This window comes from Balaenoptera borealis (assembly GCF_965194805.1).
Source record: "Balaenoptera borealis genome assembly, chromosome: 17".
In the NCBI taxonomy this organism is placed as follows: Eukaryota; Metazoa; Chordata; class Mammalia; order Artiodactyla; family Balaenopteridae; genus Balaenoptera; species Balaenoptera borealis.
In genome coordinates this window covers 80,314,581-80,334,042 of record NC_138876.1, presented here as the reverse complement: position 1 = coordinate 80,334,042, position 19,462 = coordinate 80,314,581, and the positions used below count along the sequence as shown (strand labels likewise).

Below are 19,462 nucleotides of genomic sequence, written 5' to 3'. Positions count from 1 at the left end.
GCATTTCGCATTTTCATGCTAACAGGAAAATTTAATGACAGTTAACAAGCCCCAAAAGTACCAATGAAGAAGGGCCAGAGAGAAGTGATACACACAAAGGTTTTGGGGATGAGAGCTCAGATGCTGAAGGCTTTTAGGGATTCAAATTACTCACAGCCTAAAAGCTTTAAATAGGATGGGAGCTGGATATCTCATATCATTTATAATAGGATCATCGTCACAGTTGAAAATTCTAACTAATAATGTACGTGAGGCAAAGTCTGAATAGCCCAACGCTACCATTCAGTAAGGGATAATGGAGAATTTTCTGTGGGGAAAAGTAGAATCTGTGAAAAAAGAGACAAAGAGAGAAAACTTGCCCAGACAGACCTGAAAAGAGTAGAAAAGGCTAGTTAGTTACTTCTGAACATGCCTTTTTGTACCTTTTTATTATCCTTAATTTGCATATACACTAATACATTTCATAACCCATCTGCTGTAACTGGTGGAAAAGAAGTTCTTCAACCAACAAATATTCATCCAGGCCTGCCGTGCGTGAGATTTGTGCTCCGCAGACAGTGTGGGTCGGGAGCGCCCCAGCAGACTGGGCCAGGGTGCAGCGAGCTTCTGGAGCACCGGCTGAGTTCCTGCTCTCACCTGTGAGAAGGAAAGGCCGCCTCATCCATAAGAGTTTCCGTAGCTCCAGCTCATAATTTAGGGGCAAGGATAGGAAGCTTCATTATAAATGTTATTTATTAAAGACAGTTAAAACAAAAACGAATGTTACTTTTAAGAAACATGATAGGGGCTTTCCTGGTGGCGCAGTGGTTGAGAATCTGCCTGCCGATGCGGGGGACGCGGGTTCGAGCCCTGGTCTGGGAAGATCCCACATGCTGCGGAGCAACTGGGCCCGTGAGCCACAACTACTGAGCCTGCGCGTCTGGAGCCTGTGCTCTGCAACAAGAGAGGCCGCGATAGTGAGAGGCCCGCGCCCCGCGATGAAGAGTGGCCCCCGCTTGCCGCAACTAGAGAAAGCCCTCGCACAGAAACGAAGACCCAACACAGCCAAAAATAAATAAATAAATAATTAATTAATTAATTAATTTAAAAAAAAAGAAACATGATAACCTTATAGTAAGCACACTTTAAAATATGATATCCATATAATTATAGCAATACCTTTGTCACACCCAACAAAATGAACAATATTTTAACATCATTTAATGCCTGACTATATTAGTATTCTAGGACTGCCATAACAAAATACCACAGGCCGGGGTGGCTTAAACAGCAGACGTTTATTTTCTCATGGTTCTGGGGGCTGGAAGTTCAAGCTCCAGGTGTGGGCAGGTTTGGTTCTTCCTGAGGCCCCTCTCCTTGGCTTGCAGATGGCCGCCTTCTCACTGTGTTTACATGAAATTTCAATTCACATTCTTAGGGTTTCATTGAAGCATGCGTAATACACGATACCCTGCAGGCTCTAGTTTTACTTAGATTTTCAAGGCAGAGGTAGAGATAAAATACGTTCGAGACTGAACACAGGGCTTACGTGGCATTAATTGCGCTTACCCATTGTCTTCTCCATTAAATAAAACCTGAAATGTAAGTAGTTACCTTTTACGCATTTCTGTTTCTCGGGATGCACTTTGGGAACCCACTTCTCCCCTGCTGATTGTAGGAAAGACTATAAATATTGTAATTCGCTGGGCCGAAGAGCACTCAAGTGCTTTTCACCAGGGAAAGAGCTTGCATTCCTGACCTCGGTGCTAAGCCCTGGGATGCTACGTAACACGCCCGGCATGTTCATCTGCATTCCGCGCTGGGACGTGCGGGGAAAGGATTTCCGTGGCACTTTTCCCCCCCAAATACACACTTTAAGATTTCTGATAAATACCGTGGTTCTGGGCTATGACGTAGCATTTCCCTCCGGAGCCGGGCACCGGTCCCCTTATGGACCACGCCCCAGTGCTGTGGGATGCTCTTATTATCCCTGTCTCCCCAGCATTGTCTCTGTGCTCGGGCACACCAGCCCAGCACGGCCGCTGGTCCCCGCTGTCTTCTCTCTCCCTTCTTCCTTGGGTATTTTTCTTTCCTCTTCTGATGTGTCTCAGCTGTCAGTCATGGAATGCCACTGTCACACCCAACAAAATGAACAATGCCCAATTAGCTACTGTACCCGACTCAAATGAACTTCATGAAACAGAAAGTGGGAATGACTTGGCCAACAGAAGCTCAGCTCAGGCAAGTGATTTATGTAAGGTCACACCCATTAGACATGCAGAGCTCAGGGGCTTTTAGTATATTCACAGTGTGTAACTATCACTGTAATCCACTTTAGAACATTTTCCCATTTTCATCATTCTAAGAAGAAACCTACCCACGTTAATTGTCACTCACCAAGTCTCTTTCTCCTGCAGCCCCTGGCAACCACTGATCTACTTTTTGTTTCTACAGATTTGCCTGTTCTGGACATTTCATATAAATAGAATCATATAATATGTGGACTTTTTTATCTGGCTTTTTTCATTTGGTAATGTTTTCATAGTTCACCCAGGGAATGACAGCATCGTAGAATAACAAGAAGAGCTTAGTGAGCATCTTGCTCCTTCAGTTTGCAGGTGAGAAAGCCGAGGCCCAGGGAGGTGGCCGATTGCTGAGGTCACAAAGACTGACGGTGGGCAAGCCAGGGCTGGACCCACACCTCTTCCTGCTCCGTCCCCAGCGGGCCTTCCTCGGGCTTCCCCAGTGAAAGCACAAAACTGCTCTTTTGCTCTGATTGACAAGCCAACAAATTTACACCCCTCTTCTCTAGTCCTCCCATCCTTAGCTTTTCTCCGCTATTTTGGTCATTGCTTGCCTTCCCTCAGAGGCAGTTTAGGTTGCTTGTAGGCTGGTGAATGGTCAAGGTGCCAGATGTCTGAGAGTGAACAGGTAGGGGCCTGGCTAGTTGACGCCACCAAATAGAGACCCAAAGGCATAGGATCAATTTGTTTATGATCTTAGAACACAATTTAAGGACTTACCATAGTCTTTTACATTAAGTGTCATCAGTAAGTACTAAGTCAGAGGAATAATTATGGCATTGGATTAGCACTTCATGGTTTCAGAGACCTTTCGTGTACATTCTCTCATTCACTACTTTTATCAAATCTCAGTGTGGCTCATATCATACAAATGAGGAGGCGGGGGGCTTAGAAAGGTGAGGGAATTTGGTCCAGGCCTCACAAGTGCAAAGGTCAGCCTGGAAGGACCTCTGACTTGAAAGCCCACGATGGCTTTTCCTACGTTCCCACTACACAGACTTTTTAAAATTCTTGATCGATCACTCACGTTTTCCAGCGATCCTTCTGTAAGTCCCACTGTGGGCTGGAAGCCCGAGACATGCAGGAGCCCCCAGTTAAACCCCCTTGGGCGTCTCTGGTCCTGGTCAGCGCAGGGCTGCTCGTCCCGTGATCTGACCTCATCAGGTGCCCCTCCACCCCGCCCGCTGTGCTCCCCGGGACCCAGTCAGTCATCAGCAAGACACCCCTAGTTCTCCACATTGTCCCCCGATGTCCCTCCCCTCTTGTCTCTCCCTGAAGTGTGGCAACTCTTCCGAGGACAGTGCTTCTCCCACGGCCCTGGTAATCAGGGACATTTTTCTGCTGAAATTGCACCATTTACGTCCACTCCTAGAAGTCACATGGGTGTCTCTTTGCTCCCGTTGCCATTTCCAAGACACTTCCTCACTATCTTCCCCCAAAACCCTCCCTCTTAGGTCTGACCCGGGACACAACATGAGGAACCTTGAAGACATCATGCTAAGTGACGTAGGCCAGTCACAAAAAGACACATATTTTACGATTCTTCTTATCTGAGGAACCTAGAAGAGTCGCATTCACAGAGACAGGGAGTAGAACAGTGGGTGCCTGGGGCTGGGGGAGGGGGGAAGTCAGTGTTTAATGGGGACAGAGTTTCAGTTTGGGAAGAAGAAGAGCTCTGGAGGTGGATGGAGGTGAGGGTTGTTGGAAAACAGAGTGAACGCGCTTAGCGCCACTGAGCCGTACACCTAACAATGGTTAAAGTGGTGTGTTTTCTGTCACGTGCGTTTACCACAATACAGAAAACACTTCTTCCGAATGCATGTCCTAGACCGAAGCCCCAGTACCGCTCCCTCCAGTACCTGCTCGCCCTCGGGTCCCTGCCCCTCACGTAGAAGACTCTAGCGTGTGGCTATCATTTCCTCTCCAGCGCCGTTCCTGTCATCATTCTCCTATTTCTTCAGCATCCTTGGCAATGACCTGTGCTGTACTCTGGTCTCCCAGCGCCTTGATTTCTCGACCCCAGAAGTCCACTGCCCTCCCCCACGTCAGCCCACACCTCAGCCATCCCTGGAGTCGGCGATGACCGCCCGCACCTCCTGGGAAACCTCATCCTCAGACCCCATCCCCGCGCCAGGACCGCACCGCCCTTCCCGCCCGCTCGCCCGCTCTGATCCTTTCCTGCACAAGCTCCCTGGTCTCTGAGGCCTCCAGCCCATTCCCCCCTCCCTGGCCCTCACCTGTGCTCACCTGTCCTCAGCAGCCTCCATCCTTCCTCCTCCTCCGCACTTCCCGCGTGGTCCAGGGACATGCCCATCTCATTCGTGGCTGCACTTCCTTCTTAGAAGCCTCACGCCCCACACGCCACGCCACAGTCCTCTCCTCAGGTGCCCCCTCCTCAGAGACCCCCCGCTCTTCAGAGACCCCCCGAGGCCCTGACTGTGACTGTCGTCCCCACGTCATGCTCTAGGGTCTCAACCATTTCCCATCTTGGCAACACTTCTCAGACCCGGAGTTCTCCAGCCTATCTGTTTTCATGGCTTGTGTCTGTTTCTCTCACTGGAACCCTTGGCAGAAGCAGTCTAGTTCACCCCCGCGGTCCAGCGCCTGCAGCGGTAATGCACACAGGGGGTGCTCAGTACACGTTTGTGATCAGTTCAACAGGAGAACACTTTGAAAACAAACGCAAGTCCTATTTTTAGCCTCCTTACGCTAGATTTATAACTGGGTCGCTCTTTACCTGAACCTCCTGAGAAGCCGTCAAACACAGACTTGGCATGTTTTCAACCTTTGGGAAACCATGAAACGGAGCAGCCAGGAAGGATGTTTAGAAGGGATCCCCTCTACCACTTCTCCCAATGTCTTGCTGACAGTATCCCAGGATGCTGGACAATACGAAAGTCCTTTGCAGTAAGCGTGATTGTGCCTACTGGACACCAGATTTAGGCGAAGACCTGTGTAGGGTTTCTGCATCAGACAGACACCACCTCAGTCATTAGTTTTCTTTGAAAGCTTCCTCCTCATAATGCTTTCTAGTTCTGTGACACAAGGGTCAACAACGCTGGGAGGACAAGGAAAACACCTTGCAGCGGAGGAAAATCACGAAGGAACAACTAAATAGGAGAGGCGCAAGCAGGCATCTGGAGTCCGTCGTGCTTGCTTCGAGCTGGGAGGGCTTCCCAGGCCCGTGTTCACTGCCCCGTGGCCCTTGCGAGGCTCATGCGGTCAGTGCCCTGGCCGGGGACAGGTATCCCGGTGATGATAAAAGCGGGGTCCCCCCCACTTCTTCCATTACCCTGTCTCCTGCTAGCCTTTCCCGATTGCGTTTTTAGCTTTCTTTAAAATGATGCCCTACAAATAGAAAAGCGCACATAAGGTTTGGTACATTTTCACAAACCAAACACACCTGTGTAACGAACGCCCGCACTGTACAACAGCACGTTACCAGCTCCCCGAACTCCCTCCTCAAGGCAAGCACTCTTCTGACTTCCCAAAAGCAGAGAACAGCTTTGCCAGGGTCTGTATTCTCTGTAAATATATAGAGAATATACAGATTATCATTTTAACCTTGGCTACATCTGCACTCCAGCAAGCCACCTTCCACAACGGTTAGGTCCCTGAGCCATAGCACACAAGAAACTGCGAGAAGCAAACCACATTCCCGACTGGCTTGTGCCTGTGATGTTGGCAAGGTCTGTAACCCAATGACCCGGGCTGACAACCTGGCCCTCTCCGTGCTTCTTCAGAGCCCAAGCCAGAGCAGCGTCAGGCAGCCTGTCCCTCTGTCCCTCAGCCTCCCCTTCTCAGCTGTCCAAAATGAAAATGTATTTCCCAAGCCAAAGCACATTCATCCAAAGGTCAACTTCCTCCCTAACAAGTCTCACCACCTACAATGATGCTTCAGAAGGCAGAGTAAAAAAGAAAAACCTCAGAGGGAGAAAGGACATCCTTACACAATTTAACCCGTTTTCTAGTGACCCGGGGCAAGCAAAGAGGCAGAGTGATTGATATGGAACCTTCCTTCCTAATCCAAGGAAGGCCCTGCGATGTGGACCCGGGCTGCGGCACGTGGAGAGAGAACAGGGGGCAGACGGGAAGGACATCCAGGAGACAGACTTCATCTGGTTTTGCTGTGAGTTGCAAGTCGAGGGTAACTTCAACTAGATGGATAGTAACACTGCTCACCAAGGTAGAAGGAGGGAAAGGATGGGTGGGTGTGCCCGGACATTAATTTTTCCACGTTGCAGATATTTTGTCCTGTTTTTTCTGTAATTTGCAATGATGGCTCAGAAATTCTTCTTAGAGAGCCTATTCCTTGCTTTACTTTATTTCCTTGAAATACTATAAAGGTAGCAGAAATTCTCACCCAAACCTGAGAATTCATGTTCTTTAGCGACTTGAAGATTGCCTGAAACAGCCCCACAGCAAAGATTTAGTAAGTGTGCAGTTCTTTCAGAGGTGCCCTGGGCTAAGCGGTCATCGGGAAAGCAGCCACCTACAGTCTCCTTGAGAAACTCCCGTGGCCTCCTGGGGTACGGAAAGCCCATGGTCAAGATTTCCATCACTACTTGGCAAAATACTCTGTAATTGTTGATTGGTATTAAGAAAGAACAAGTAGGGCTTCCCTGGTGGAGCAGTGGTTGAGAGTCTGTCTGCCGATGCAGGGGACACAGATTCGAGCCCTGGTCTGGGAAGATCCCACATGCCGCGGAGCAACTAGGCCCGTGAGCCACAATTACTGAGCCTGCGCGTCTGGAGCCTGTGCTCCGCAACAAGAGAGGCCGCGATAGTGAGAGGCCCGCGCACCGCGATGAAGAGTGGCCCCCGCTTGCCACAACTAGAGAAAGCCCTCGCACAGAAACGAAGACCCAACACAGCCATAAAAATAATAATAAAATAAAGAGAAAGAACAAGTAAAAGCATGCATAATTTATTAATTTTCTTCCAATCATACTTTCTTATTATTTCTAATAATTCCCGAAGGCAGTTGTAAAAGTTGAGTCATACAATATGTTCATTTAGTAACAACAGAAGAAAAAGACATTACTGTCATAGCCTTAAAACCTTTGGTGGTTCAAGTTACAAACTTGGCGACAGCGAGATCAACAAAATAGTAAAGATTTCCACTCAAAGTCACTGAAAAACAGATGGTCACATACGTCAGTAGTTTTTTAAAAGGTAAGGACATGGGTGAGCATCCATCTGGGAGTAATCATAATTCTAAAAAGTCTATTGTTATTAAGCTTTCGGTTGACTTCCCTTACTAGAACAGTGAACCAGCTTTTTCTTAAAATAGTCCCGAAATTATTCAGACAATAAAACCAAAAGAGAAAATTTTGAGAACTCATAGTTTTGCACAGAGGAAGAGTTAAGCTCTCTCCCTCTAAAACCCACTAGCTACTAAAAATTGTTCGCTTTCTCTGTCATATGAAGTGGAAGACACAGCTTTGATTTGATTTTTGGTCTATTTGTGCTGAAGTTAATGCAGGTAATTCCAGCTCGTCCTTAATATTTCATGAGCCAGAGTGAGTTGGATTTTTTCTGGTGATGAGTGTGCCTCAGGATAACCTGCCAGCATTCTCAAACTTAAAACCCGCTGACTTCAAGATCCCACGAAACAGTAGAAACATTGCTGTTGACTGGATTCATTTCATTTCCCAGCTGCTAATAACAGGTGGGAGTCTTGGGCAGGCAGAGGGCCTGTTTGTGACTTAATTGGCTTCAGGTGATCAGTGTTTATGCCTGGAGCATGTGATTCAGAGAAAGATGTATTCACCTGTGGCTGTTTTCAGAGCAGGTCGCTAAACCCAGAGAGGGTTCAACAGTGAAATCTTCCCTGCTGCTTTCAGTTGGTCTGTTTTTCCAACTCCATTGTGTAGATTCTTTTTTAATTTTATTGAAGTATAGTTGATTTACTATGCTGTGTTAATTTCTGCTGTACAGCAAAGTGATTCAATTATACATATATATATTCTTTTTCATATTCTTTTCCATTATGGTTTATCAGAGGATATTGAATAGAGTTCCCTGTGCTCTACAGTAGGACCTTGTTGTTTATCCATTGTGTAGATTCTTTTTTTTTCCTTTTTTTTTTTTGGCCACGCCGTGCAGCATGTGGGATCTTAGTTCCCTGACCAGGGATCGAACCCGCACCCCCTGCATCGGAAGCGTGGAGTCTTACCCACTGGACCACCAGGGAAGTCCCCATTGTGTAGATTCTTGAATGAAAGAGAAGCAGCAGCCAAAAAAGACTTCCTGTCGGATTAATCAGCCTCAACGCCCCTCATCCTCAGAAGTAGCTCCCATCTGGGTTCTGGAAGCCTCGTGCCCAGCACACCAGATTGGCCCTCCTCCCTCACGAACAAGTGCCTTTCAACAGTCCCTTCCCCAGCCTGTGCCCTGGACTTCTTCCAGTCCTACCAGGGGTGAGGGGCTCGGGCTGAGAGGGACCTGGATCATAGCTTCCTCCACCCCCGCCCCCGGGGTGAGCACCAGACCCCAAGGAGAACCTGCAGGAGGCCCGCCCAACCCTCCACCATGTCACCACCACCACCCAGCACACCCTGGATGTGCTCGCCCTGCAGGCAGGGTCAGTGCAGAGCCTGTAACTAACGTGAATCTGTGAAAAATCATCTTTTGCCTCCAGGGGGGAAGTATGTTAGAAAAAGCTTTCCCAGGCTGGGAAAAGTTAGAAGGTAGAAAGACCAAAAGGAGGCTAAAATTAGGAGCAAATGGGGCTAAATGCTCAGAAACATTACTGCAGAGAACAAGGAAATGAGAGTGTCTCTGGAGGACACTGTGCAGAGAATATTCCTGGAAGAGCGTTCTTTTGATGCACGTTGGTACCAGTCAAGGGAAGCTCAGAAAACAGCAAAAGGAAAATGAACAGACGTGGCTCCGGAGGAAAGGAGCTTTGTTCCTAATACAGAGCAGCAACAAAGACCCGGTCGTTTGAACAGGCTCCAAAAAAACATCGGGAGGGATCTTTATAGGGCGAGACTGAAGAAATAAGGTAAAATTACCGCCCTAGCATAGTGCTGTGAGAGGAGGTCGGATACTTATGGTCCAGGAGGGAGATTCTCCTTCATTTATCAGATAGTAAACTTTTCTAAAGAGAAACTTCTTATCAACTCTTGGATTACCCTGAAGTAATGTTTGTGTAGGAAAAGGCAGAATAAAAACTTGATTCTCTGTCCTTATTTACCAGTTTTCAAAATCATTTGGTTCCCTAACATTTTCTAAAAGTAACAGTGAGTGTTTTAGTATCACTGTGAAATCACGGATTTACACACATATGATGTTTCAGTTCATCGCAGTTAATATTCTTATTGATACTTAAACTTTCTCATACTTGGCAGCGGCAGCCTTGTTTATATTTGCTCATGGCTCTGAAGTTTAGCATTTTTATATAATCAAATCTGCCAATCTTTTGTGGTCTCTGGGGGGAACAGTAGTTACATTATGATACATCTAGGCATCTAAACTATGAGATACTAGCCAACTATTGAATGAATGAGATAGAGCTACATGTACTGTCCAGGAAGATTTCTGAGACATTTTTAAAGTAAAAAATATAAGGCACAGAGTCACACATAGCGTCCAAGGCCACTTAGATAAACATACTAAAACTATGTTTTAAACTAAAGTTAATTACACGTTCTTAATTTCATAGAAGTGGTTCTGGAAAGAATCACATCAAACCTTAAAGCTGGTTATTTCTGGGAGTGGGAGAAGGATTGGAAAGTTCAGAGGAGCTGTGATTTCTCTATGTACCTCTGTTCTGGATAGAAGCCTAGTTGAATGTTCACCAGTATGCATGTTTTGTTGGGGATTTTTTTTTTTAATTTATTTTTATTTATTTGGCTGCGTTGGGTCTTCGTTTCTGTGCGAGGGCTTTCTCTCGTTGCGGCAAGTGGGGGCCACTCTTCATCGTGGGGCGCGGGCCTCTCACTATCGCGGCCTCTCTTGTTGCGGAGCACAGGCTCCAGACGCGCAGGCTCAGTAGTTGTGGCTCACGGGCTCAGCTGCTCCGCGGCATGTGGAATCCTCCCAGACCAGGGCCCAAACCCGTGTCCCCCGCATTGGCAGGCAGACTCTCAACCACTGCGCCACCAGGGAAGCCCTTTGTTGGAGATTTTTGTTTGTTTTTTAAAAATTAGTTTTATTATTTTCAAGCTCAGGTTTAAATTAATATTTTGCCTTTGATGAAATCTTATATCTGCAATTTCATTTGCAAATGGTTTCTGCATTTTGGGCCAAAAGAAATGAAAAAACTGATTGGAATGTCTAAAGACCTAAGTGCATGTTAATGTTTATAAAAATATCATGTTAAGTGAAGTAAGTTAGACAAATATCATATGATATCACTCATATGTGGAATCTAAAAAAACGTGATACAAATGAACTTATTTACAAAATAGAAATAGACTCACAGACATAGAAAACAAACTTATGGTTACCAAAGGGGATGGGGTGAGATAAATTAGGAGTTTGGGATTAACATATACACACTACTATATATAAAATAGATAACCAACAAGGACCTACCATATAGCACAGGGAGCTATACTCAATATCTTTTAATACCTATAATGGAAAAGAATCTGAAATATATATAAATCTGAATGACTTTGCTGTACACTTGAAACTAACACAACATTGTAAATTAACTATACTTCAGTTTTTAAAAATGGTTTAAAATTTTTTAAAAATAAAAGAAAAAAATAAAAATATGTGCAGTCTCAAGGGAAACAGCATAATGTATTGGAGAGAAAGAATGACTCTGTGTGTGTGTTTGTGAATTCTAATCCCACATATGCTATCAACTAGCCATGTGTCTGTGGACAAGTCACTTCAGCTCCTTTGGCCTAAAAATTAAATAGATTAGATCATGTTCAGGTAAAAGTAAGCATCATAACTGGAATTATTATCACATTAGTGTATTTTAAAATGCATGTGTCTGCACTGAGCTATCAAATTTCTGAAAGAGTCCCTTGGACTGACAGGCTGGTACGAAGAAAGAGCATTGGCTGAGGGCTCGGTGACCTGGGCTACAGGTCGTCATCTGTGTCACCTCAGGGGGTGAGTTTAGCCTCTTTAAGCCTTGGTTTCTTTACTGAAAAGAGGAATTAATAACTGTCTTTCCTGGCTAATGAAATTGTGGGAAGGAAGAAATTAGGTGATACATATAAAAGTCTCCTGTAATCTGTAAAACCCCATAAAAATATGAGCATTATTCTCTTAATTAGCCTTGAATACTGCTCAACCAATCAGACCTTTCAGGTGGGATGTTAATGGAACGACTTTTTCTACATATGGTACAGTAAAACTCTTTAGCACAGCAGAAGTACAGTCATTATTTTATATGAGGTATGATGTTAAACAAAGCATCTGTTTGTTTGAAGTGTTCATTCATTCAGCCAACCTCTTCTTACCATCCGCTCTTCTAACCACAGAGGTTCCAGCCCTTCTGTGCTCGCTTCAGTGTGATGACTGAACCCACCCATAGAAGGGATAAGAGAATCCCTTAAGATGGTATTAGACCCTACTTTTCTACCTCTGTTTTCATTTCTCGAATAAATGAACAAATAATCTGGGTATACCCAAACACAATAGAAACAAATCATTACTCGAGAAGCAAAGCATTTGGGTTGTGCCTTTGTCTTTTCTGAGACACTTAAGTTGGAGAAACCTAATTCACTCCGGTGTGGGCAGTAGACCACGTGTCCTAATGTGAAAAGAACCTCAGTGCTTTGTCAGGTGAAAAAGAGAGGCACGGGGTGGTGTGTATACTATGCTCGCATTTTCTTAAAAGTGTATAAATGTGTGTAGCTATCTGGAAGGACATACAAAAAACAGATAATGATTTCCTCTAGGAGTTTTCATAGCAAATCCTTCGGTATTGTCTGGTTTTTCCTACCATGGGCGTGTGTTATTTTCATTTTTAAAATGACTTTTAATATAACATCATTAATAAAGTATCACCTTGTTTCATCAGCTCAGCTCTAGATTAAAGTAGCCAGTCATCTGGACGCGAATGGGGATGATTCATTCTGGAAAGAAGCATTAAAATGGCTTCACAGGAGCCCCTGACTATGTTAGACATTGTCGTGGGTTAAATTGTATCCCCCCCAAAATATGTTGAAGTCTAATATGGCTGAGTGTTTGTGCCCCCCCAACAAAATTCATAGGGTGAAATCCTAACCCCTAAAGATGGTGGTATTAGTGGTGGAGCCCTTGGGAGCCCTCACGAATGGGATGAAAGCTCTCATGAAAGAGGCTCCAGAGAGATCCCTAGTCCCCTTCACCTTGTGAGGACACAGCAGGAAGGTGCCAGCTCTAAACCACCAGGAAGAGTGCCCTCGCCATATTGTGACCTGCTGGCTCCCTGATCTCAGACTTCCAGCCTCCGGAACTGTGAGAAGTAAATATCTATTGTTTATAAGGCCCCAGTCTGTGGTCTTTTGTTATGGCAGCCCAAATGAACAGGCTAAGACAAAGTCCTAACCCTGGTACTTGTAAATGTGGCCTTATTTGGAAAAAGGGCTTTTGCAGATGTAATCAAGTGAAGATGAAGTCATACTGGATTAGGATGTCTGTATAAAGAGAGAGAGCTTGGGACACACAGAGGAATTTCTCCTCTCAAATTTCCTTATGTTCTGGCTTAACTCTTTCAGAGCCCATCATGTCCTACTGATGATAAGATTGTGTTTCTAAAGGTCGCTGAGGATGGTTTTGAATGTATGTCCTTTAAGGTTCTTGGTTCTCCTTCGTCAGGATCTTGTCTATGATTCCTCACCTTATGGAACATGGACTCAGGTCTCAGGCCCTTCTAAGAGATAAGATTTTTTGCACACAATACTTGATGTTTCATCATATTCCCAATGCGTAATTCAATAATGGCTATTTTTAGAATTTGGAAACCATAATGAAAATAAATAGCTATTCATGGAATCCAACCACCAAGTTCAAACTTACCAGAAAATAAGAAATAACTTTTCTGAGCTAATCATGGTCTGGTTAAAATTTTTTCTAACTGGTTACTGCTTTCAACTCCAAATTACCAGAAGATTGCGATCAAGATTAAGAATTTACCTTGGGGAACTTCCCAGGTGGCGCAGTGGTTAAGAATCCACCTGCCAATGCAGGGGACACGGGTTCGATCCCTCATCCAGGAAGATCCCACATGCCACGGAGCAGCTAAGCCCGTGCGCCACACTCCTGAGCCTGCGCTCTAGAGCCCACGAGCCACAACTACTGAAGTCTGCGCGCCTAGAGCCTGTGCTCCGCAACAAGAGAAGCCACCACAGTGAGAAGCCCGCGCACCACAACGAGGACCCAGTGCAGCCAAAAAAAAAAAAAAAAAGAATTTACCTTATTTACCTTGGCTTTTGCTTGAACTTTGAAAGAATTCTCTTGAATGCTGTGTTCCTAGGACTGGAAAAGCAATGTTTGAGTAGGATCGTCTCTTAGCTAAGATCTGAATATTTAATAAACTGCCAACCTGTTTTTCCCATTTCCTCAGGCTGCCATAAATTACAGAAAATGTTTCTGAGATCACTGACATTGGTTTTACATTCATCTAACTTCTGAGCCTTGGGATCCTCAAGCAAAGGCAGCCAGTTACTGGGGCCTCATGTATGTGGCATGCTTGGGTCATCCCAGCAGACACTGAAATGGTGGCCAGCAGTCTGTGCCAGACACACACCAGGGGAAGAATAGAATAGCAATAGCAAAGGAGCACTGATTCCATGTTACTTAGAAAAAGCAAATGGAAATGAAATGTGTGTGGAGTTCTCCCACACATATGATGGAGGTGAAGAAAAAGATGCAAGCTAGTTTGGCTAATCAGACCACATGTCAATGTCTGAAAGGATGAGCTGAACTAACATAATTGACAATGGCATATTTTTTAAATCTTGTAAATAGGTAGCATTCATTTAATATATGTTGTTAGTCTTCATATTAACTAGCTATGACATTTAAAAAATTAATTCTCAGACATATGTATATGTATAACTGATTCACTTTGTTATAAAGCAGAAACACACCATTATAAAGCAATTATACTCCAATAAAGATGTTAAAAAGAAAAATTAATTCTCTACAAATATTTAGTGACACTAAATATGCAACTCTCCCATAAGCAACTTTTTTTTTTTGAAAGGAACCTTAAGAGGTTTTATTGTAAAAGTAAATAAAAGCTTTGAAAAATCCATTTAAGTTATTTTGACCGTATATGTGGAACCGTGGGCCAGAATCAGGAAGATCCAAGTTAAGAGTGATGACACCTTTCCACTTTTGTGGCAGCCCTGATAGAAAATGTGTCCCTTGGGACTTCTCTGGCAGTCCAGTGGTTAGGACTCGGCGACGGGGCCCCGGTTCAATCCCTGAGGTTCCTAGAGTAGTCTGATTCGCAGAAAGAGAAAGTAGAATGGGGGTTGCCAAGGGCTCCTTCTGAGATGCCGCATCCACTTTCCAGGCCCTCCGCTCTCCCCAGACAGCAGGAAACGTGCAAAGGTACACTCCTCACCTCTTCTCTGCTGGGCTTCCATCACTTTCCATAGTTTCTGGGAAATCCAGGCTTCCCTTCCCTTTCCATGGCTCCAAGAACCTATTTGCATTTTGAACAAGCCTGCTGTAATTTGAAGCATCTCGATCTGACAATTAAGATGACTAATAATGAAAAGTTCCAGTAAATTTGAAAACTAGATGAAAGGGATGGATTTTTTTCAGGAAATGAAAAATACCATATTGACTCAAAGCCGGGAAGAAACTATGAAAAGAACAGAAATCAAAGAGTAAATTGAAAACATCGTCAGCAAGCCACGCCTGAAAGGTTCTAGTAATTTTACCGGCAGATTCTACATATCTTCAGGGAAAAAATAATTCTCTTAGAAAAAAAGAAAGATAAATAGATTTTAAAACTCCCTAAAAAATATTACCAAATCAATTTCAGCAGTATAATAAAAGAATAATCATCTTTTAGACCCAGCAAGAGTTTACTTAGTAAGGTAAGTGTGATTCAACATTAAGAAATGCATTTGGGGGGCTTCCCTGGTGTCACAGTGGTTAACAATCCGCCTGCCAATGCAGGGGACACGGGTTCGAGCCCTGGTCCGGGAAGATCCCACATGCCACGAAGCAACTAAGCCCGTGCGCCACAACTACTGAGTCTGCAGGCCACAACTACTGAAGCCTGCACACCTAGAGCCTGTGCTCTGCAACAAGAGAAGCCACCACAATGAGAAGCCCACGCACCGCAACGAAGATCAGCCCCCGCTCGCCACAACTAGAGAAAGCCCGCGCACAGCAATGAAGACCCAACGCAGCCTAATTAATTAATTAATTAATTAAATTGAAAAGAAAAAAAGAAATGCATTTGGGACTTCCCTGGCGGTCCAGTGGTCAGGTCTCTGTGCTTCCACTGCAGGGGGCTCAGGTTCGATGCCTGGTCAGGGAACTAAGATCCCACACGCCACCCAGCGCGGCCGAAAAAAAAAAAACAGAAATGCATTAATGTGATTCACTTCATTAACTATTCAAAGGAGGAAATTCATATGATCATCTCAAAAGATCTTTTTTTTAATGCGATAGAATTCGACATTTTGGAAGCTTCATTAAGGAAAATTTTCAAACATACATAAATGTAGTGAGGCTAGTATAACAAACACCATGGTCAATGACACAACTTCAACCATTATCAACATTTTTCTTATCTTTATATTCATGTTTTATTAACATTTTTAGCTTCCTCTCAGGCTCTCATATTTCACCACTGCTCAGCAGGGCCTGGGTATCGTGACCACTCCCGCCACTAAACATTCCAACAGCTAGTGACTGAGTGAAAACCATGCCTATTAATTTAGAACTTTGAGGAACTGAGAGATGATAGCTTGTTAGTAAATTTTATAGGAATGGCATATATTTCTATGTACTTGTGTATTTAAAGCTTTAAATGATTTAAGATGTCAAAATTACTGAACCATGTATAAGAATTCCAAGAAACCATACAAGAAACTGTAATGATATTCAGAGGAAAAATTAAATAGATTCTGAGACCAAGTTGAGACTCTACAAAGATGAACTGAGACATAGAACACTGGGAAAAGAAATGAGGGATTATAAATTAGGAAAATAGTTAACATCCCAGGACTAATCCAATACAAATGCCAAAAGAACAGAATCATCAAGCATTAGTCAATGTGGAAGAACACACTGGAGAAACACGTTACAACTGTAAACAGTGCAGTACCTTTTAACACAGTCTCAGCAACATACACCTCTCATTTTGTCTGATAAAAGACTTTCACGTTCAAAAGAAGACAATGAGATATATATATATAAAATCTTTCCAGCAACTATCAAAAAGGTATAAGTCCATCAGTACGTGCGTGGATAAGGAAATTGTGGTACATCTATACAATGGAATACTGCTCAGAAATACAAAGGAATGAACAATACAACAATCACAAAATAACTATGCTGAATGAAGAAAGCCAGATAAAAAAGAGTGGATGTCGTATGATTCCATTTTTATAAAATTGTAGTTAATGTAAATTAATATATAGTAAGAGAAAGCAGATCAGTGACTGTCTGGGGCCGGCAGGTGCAGGAGGGAGGGGTCCCAAGTGATGTGAGGAAACTTTTGAGCTTGATGATGTGGTCTTGACTGTGGTCGTGGTGTCACGAGTATATACATGTCAAAACATCAGTAAACATGTGCCATTTATTGCATGTCTGTTAGACCTCAATAAAGCTGTTTTCAAAAGTGTATAAGAGCAGACTTTGATGAGATTTGCATGTGATTTCTGAAGGCTATATTTAGTCATGAGCAACCTTGTGCTGTTCTCTAAGAGTTTACTCACTAAATCATCAAGATTCTTCCAGGTAGGTTGGCACTCTGTATCCCCAGGTTCTGCATCCGTGGATTCAACCAACCTCAGATCAAAAATACTGGGAAAAACTCCAGAAAGTTCCAAAAATCAAAACTTGAATTTTGCCTTGCACTGGCAACTATTCACATGGCCTTTACATTGTATTAGGTATTACAAGTAATCTAGAGATAATTTAAAGCGTCCAGGAGGATGTGCACAGGTTATGTGCAAATACCACATCATTTTATGTAAGGGACTTGAGCATCTGTGAACTTTGGTATCCTGGGGGTCCTGGAACCAGTCCCCCACGGGTGCTGAGGGACAACTGTATTTACAAAGAAATAGGTGTGTACGAACAAATAAAATACGTTAACTATTAAGATAGGCTGGCACAACTTATTTTATACTATGTAAGCAATATAAGAAAACTTGCTTAACTTGGTAAAGTTATCTTCTCCCAGAAACCTCCGACACACATCACACATACAGGGAAAATACTGTCAGTCTTCTCATTAAAGTCATGAAGAAAACAAAAGTGCCTGACAGTATTTCTACTTTTCAATATTTACTGAACTTCCTGGCCAGTGAAGTAAGACCAAGGAGAGGAAAGAGGTATATACCTTGGAAAGGGACAGAAAGTAAAGTGTGATTATTTATAGACAGTATCTAACTAGGAAACAAGAGATTCTAACAAGAGAATTAACAGAAAGACTCGTAAAACTAAGAGAAGTCAATAGAGAGGTCAGATAGAGTGTCATTAGCCTTCCTAGACTCTGAAGTAACTATTTAGAAACATGGGGGTTGGGTGGGGAGGTATTTACAACAGCAGCAAAAATTGACCTCTAAAATATTCAGGAAAAAACCTATCAAAAATATGCAGAACCTGTTTGAGGACAACTCTTTAACTGTACATAAGACAGGGTTTAAATGAAGAGCTATTTCATGACCGACTGGGGAGACCCAGTCTCACAAAGACGTTGAAACCCACTGACATGACCACGTCACAATCCTTCCTTCTTTTGAGAAGCAATGGGGATTTTGTTTTTAATGAGGCAAGGTGCATCAGTATCTCTGAGAAAATAAGTTACCCGGAGCATCTTTGGCTGAAAGCATCTTTGGAGACTGAGCTGGCGTGTCCTTGCCTCTCCGTGTCCTGAATGAAGTGAAACCGTTGTCAGTCTCTGGCTCCACTGAAATGCCGCGGATGCGGTGAGAACGTGATGCCAGAGGAGCCCAGCTTCTCCCCCAGGGGCATTCAAGGGGGTCCACTCAGGAGGCTGGACCACCCAGGCGGGGCGCTGTGGACGGGTGTTGTAAGCATGGTTCTGGCTGTGGAGGAAGGGACAGTAAATCCCTCTGACGGGTCTCTCGTTCTGTCTTGGGACTTACATCCCAGGATGATTAAAAGACAAGGGCCAATCCTGAATAGTAGTTGCCATCCAAGCTCCTACTGCTTGCCGCAGGACAGGCCAATAAATCAAGAGACGCGCTGTTGAGGCAGGGAACAGCGACTTTATTCGGAGAGACAGCAGACCAAGAAGATGACAGACTAGGGTCTCAAGGAACCATCTTCCGCAAATTAGAGTTCAGGCTTCTTTTATACTCAAAGGGGAGGCAGTAAAGTCGAGCACTTCCTGGTTCTGGGTGGCCTCCGGACGGGCTGTGTGAATTTCTTCCTGCCTGCAGCCATTCACAGGTGGGCCTGGTCAGGACGTTTCTTGTGAGCTAAGCAAAGGTACTTTAGCTTAACGCTCATTACCTGGGAGGCGGGGTTCTCAGAGATGGGCTGTTATGTATCATTTAAGCTTCTAGGCAACACCCCTTTAGTGATGAACTTGTAATAGAACCATGGTTCTTCCATGTTCCACAGTCATCCCTGATAGGTGCTGAAACAGATGTCATTTCTCGCAAATGTTTCTCGTAAATCCAGTGTGGTCCTTATCAAATTCCCGCATGGTATTGATGAGCTGATTCCAAAATTCCACTGGAACACAAACAGGCAAGAACAGCCAAAAAGGTTTTTTGGTTTTAATTCATAACCTTTTTTTTTTTTTCCCCCCCTGGCTGTGCCATGGCAGCTTGTGGAATCTCAGTTCCCCGGCCAGGAATTGAACCCGGGCTACAGCAGTGAAAGCCCAGAATCCTTACCACTAGGCCACCAGGGAACTCCCTGGTTTTAATTCATGAAGAGAATTTAACTTACCCAATATGAAAACATATAATAAAAGTATGATAATTAAAACAAAGTCCAACAGCATATAAGGATAAGTAATAGCAGGGATAGATAAATCTAATGTTGGAATAGAA

At 44.1% G+C, this 19,462-nt stretch overlaps 1 protein-coding gene across 7 annotated transcripts in view; it reads left to right on the top strand.

Annotated features, from left to right (window-relative positions):
* The window catches only part of RGS20 (regulator of G protein signaling 20), an 82,099-nt gene that overhangs the window by 44,047 nt on the left and 18,590 nt on the right, over positions 1 to 19,462 (top strand). Inside the window, exons 1-2 of one of the 7 annotated variants that reach the window (XM_082364764.1) lie at positions 1,755 to 4,968; positions 6,318 to 6,411. The exons of 5 other annotated variants lie outside the window; for them this stretch is intronic. In XM_082364764.1, coding sequence (XP_082220890.1) covers positions 4,898 to 4,968; positions 6,318 to 6,411 — 165 coding nt within the window. In that variant the 5' untranslated portion in view covers positions 1,755 to 4,897. Of the gene's footprint in view, positions 1 to 1,754; positions 4,969 to 6,317; positions 6,412 to 10,610; positions 12,703 to 19,462 lie in introns of those variants that run through there. One more of the 7 variants, XM_082364767.1, reaches the window with a different exon arrangement.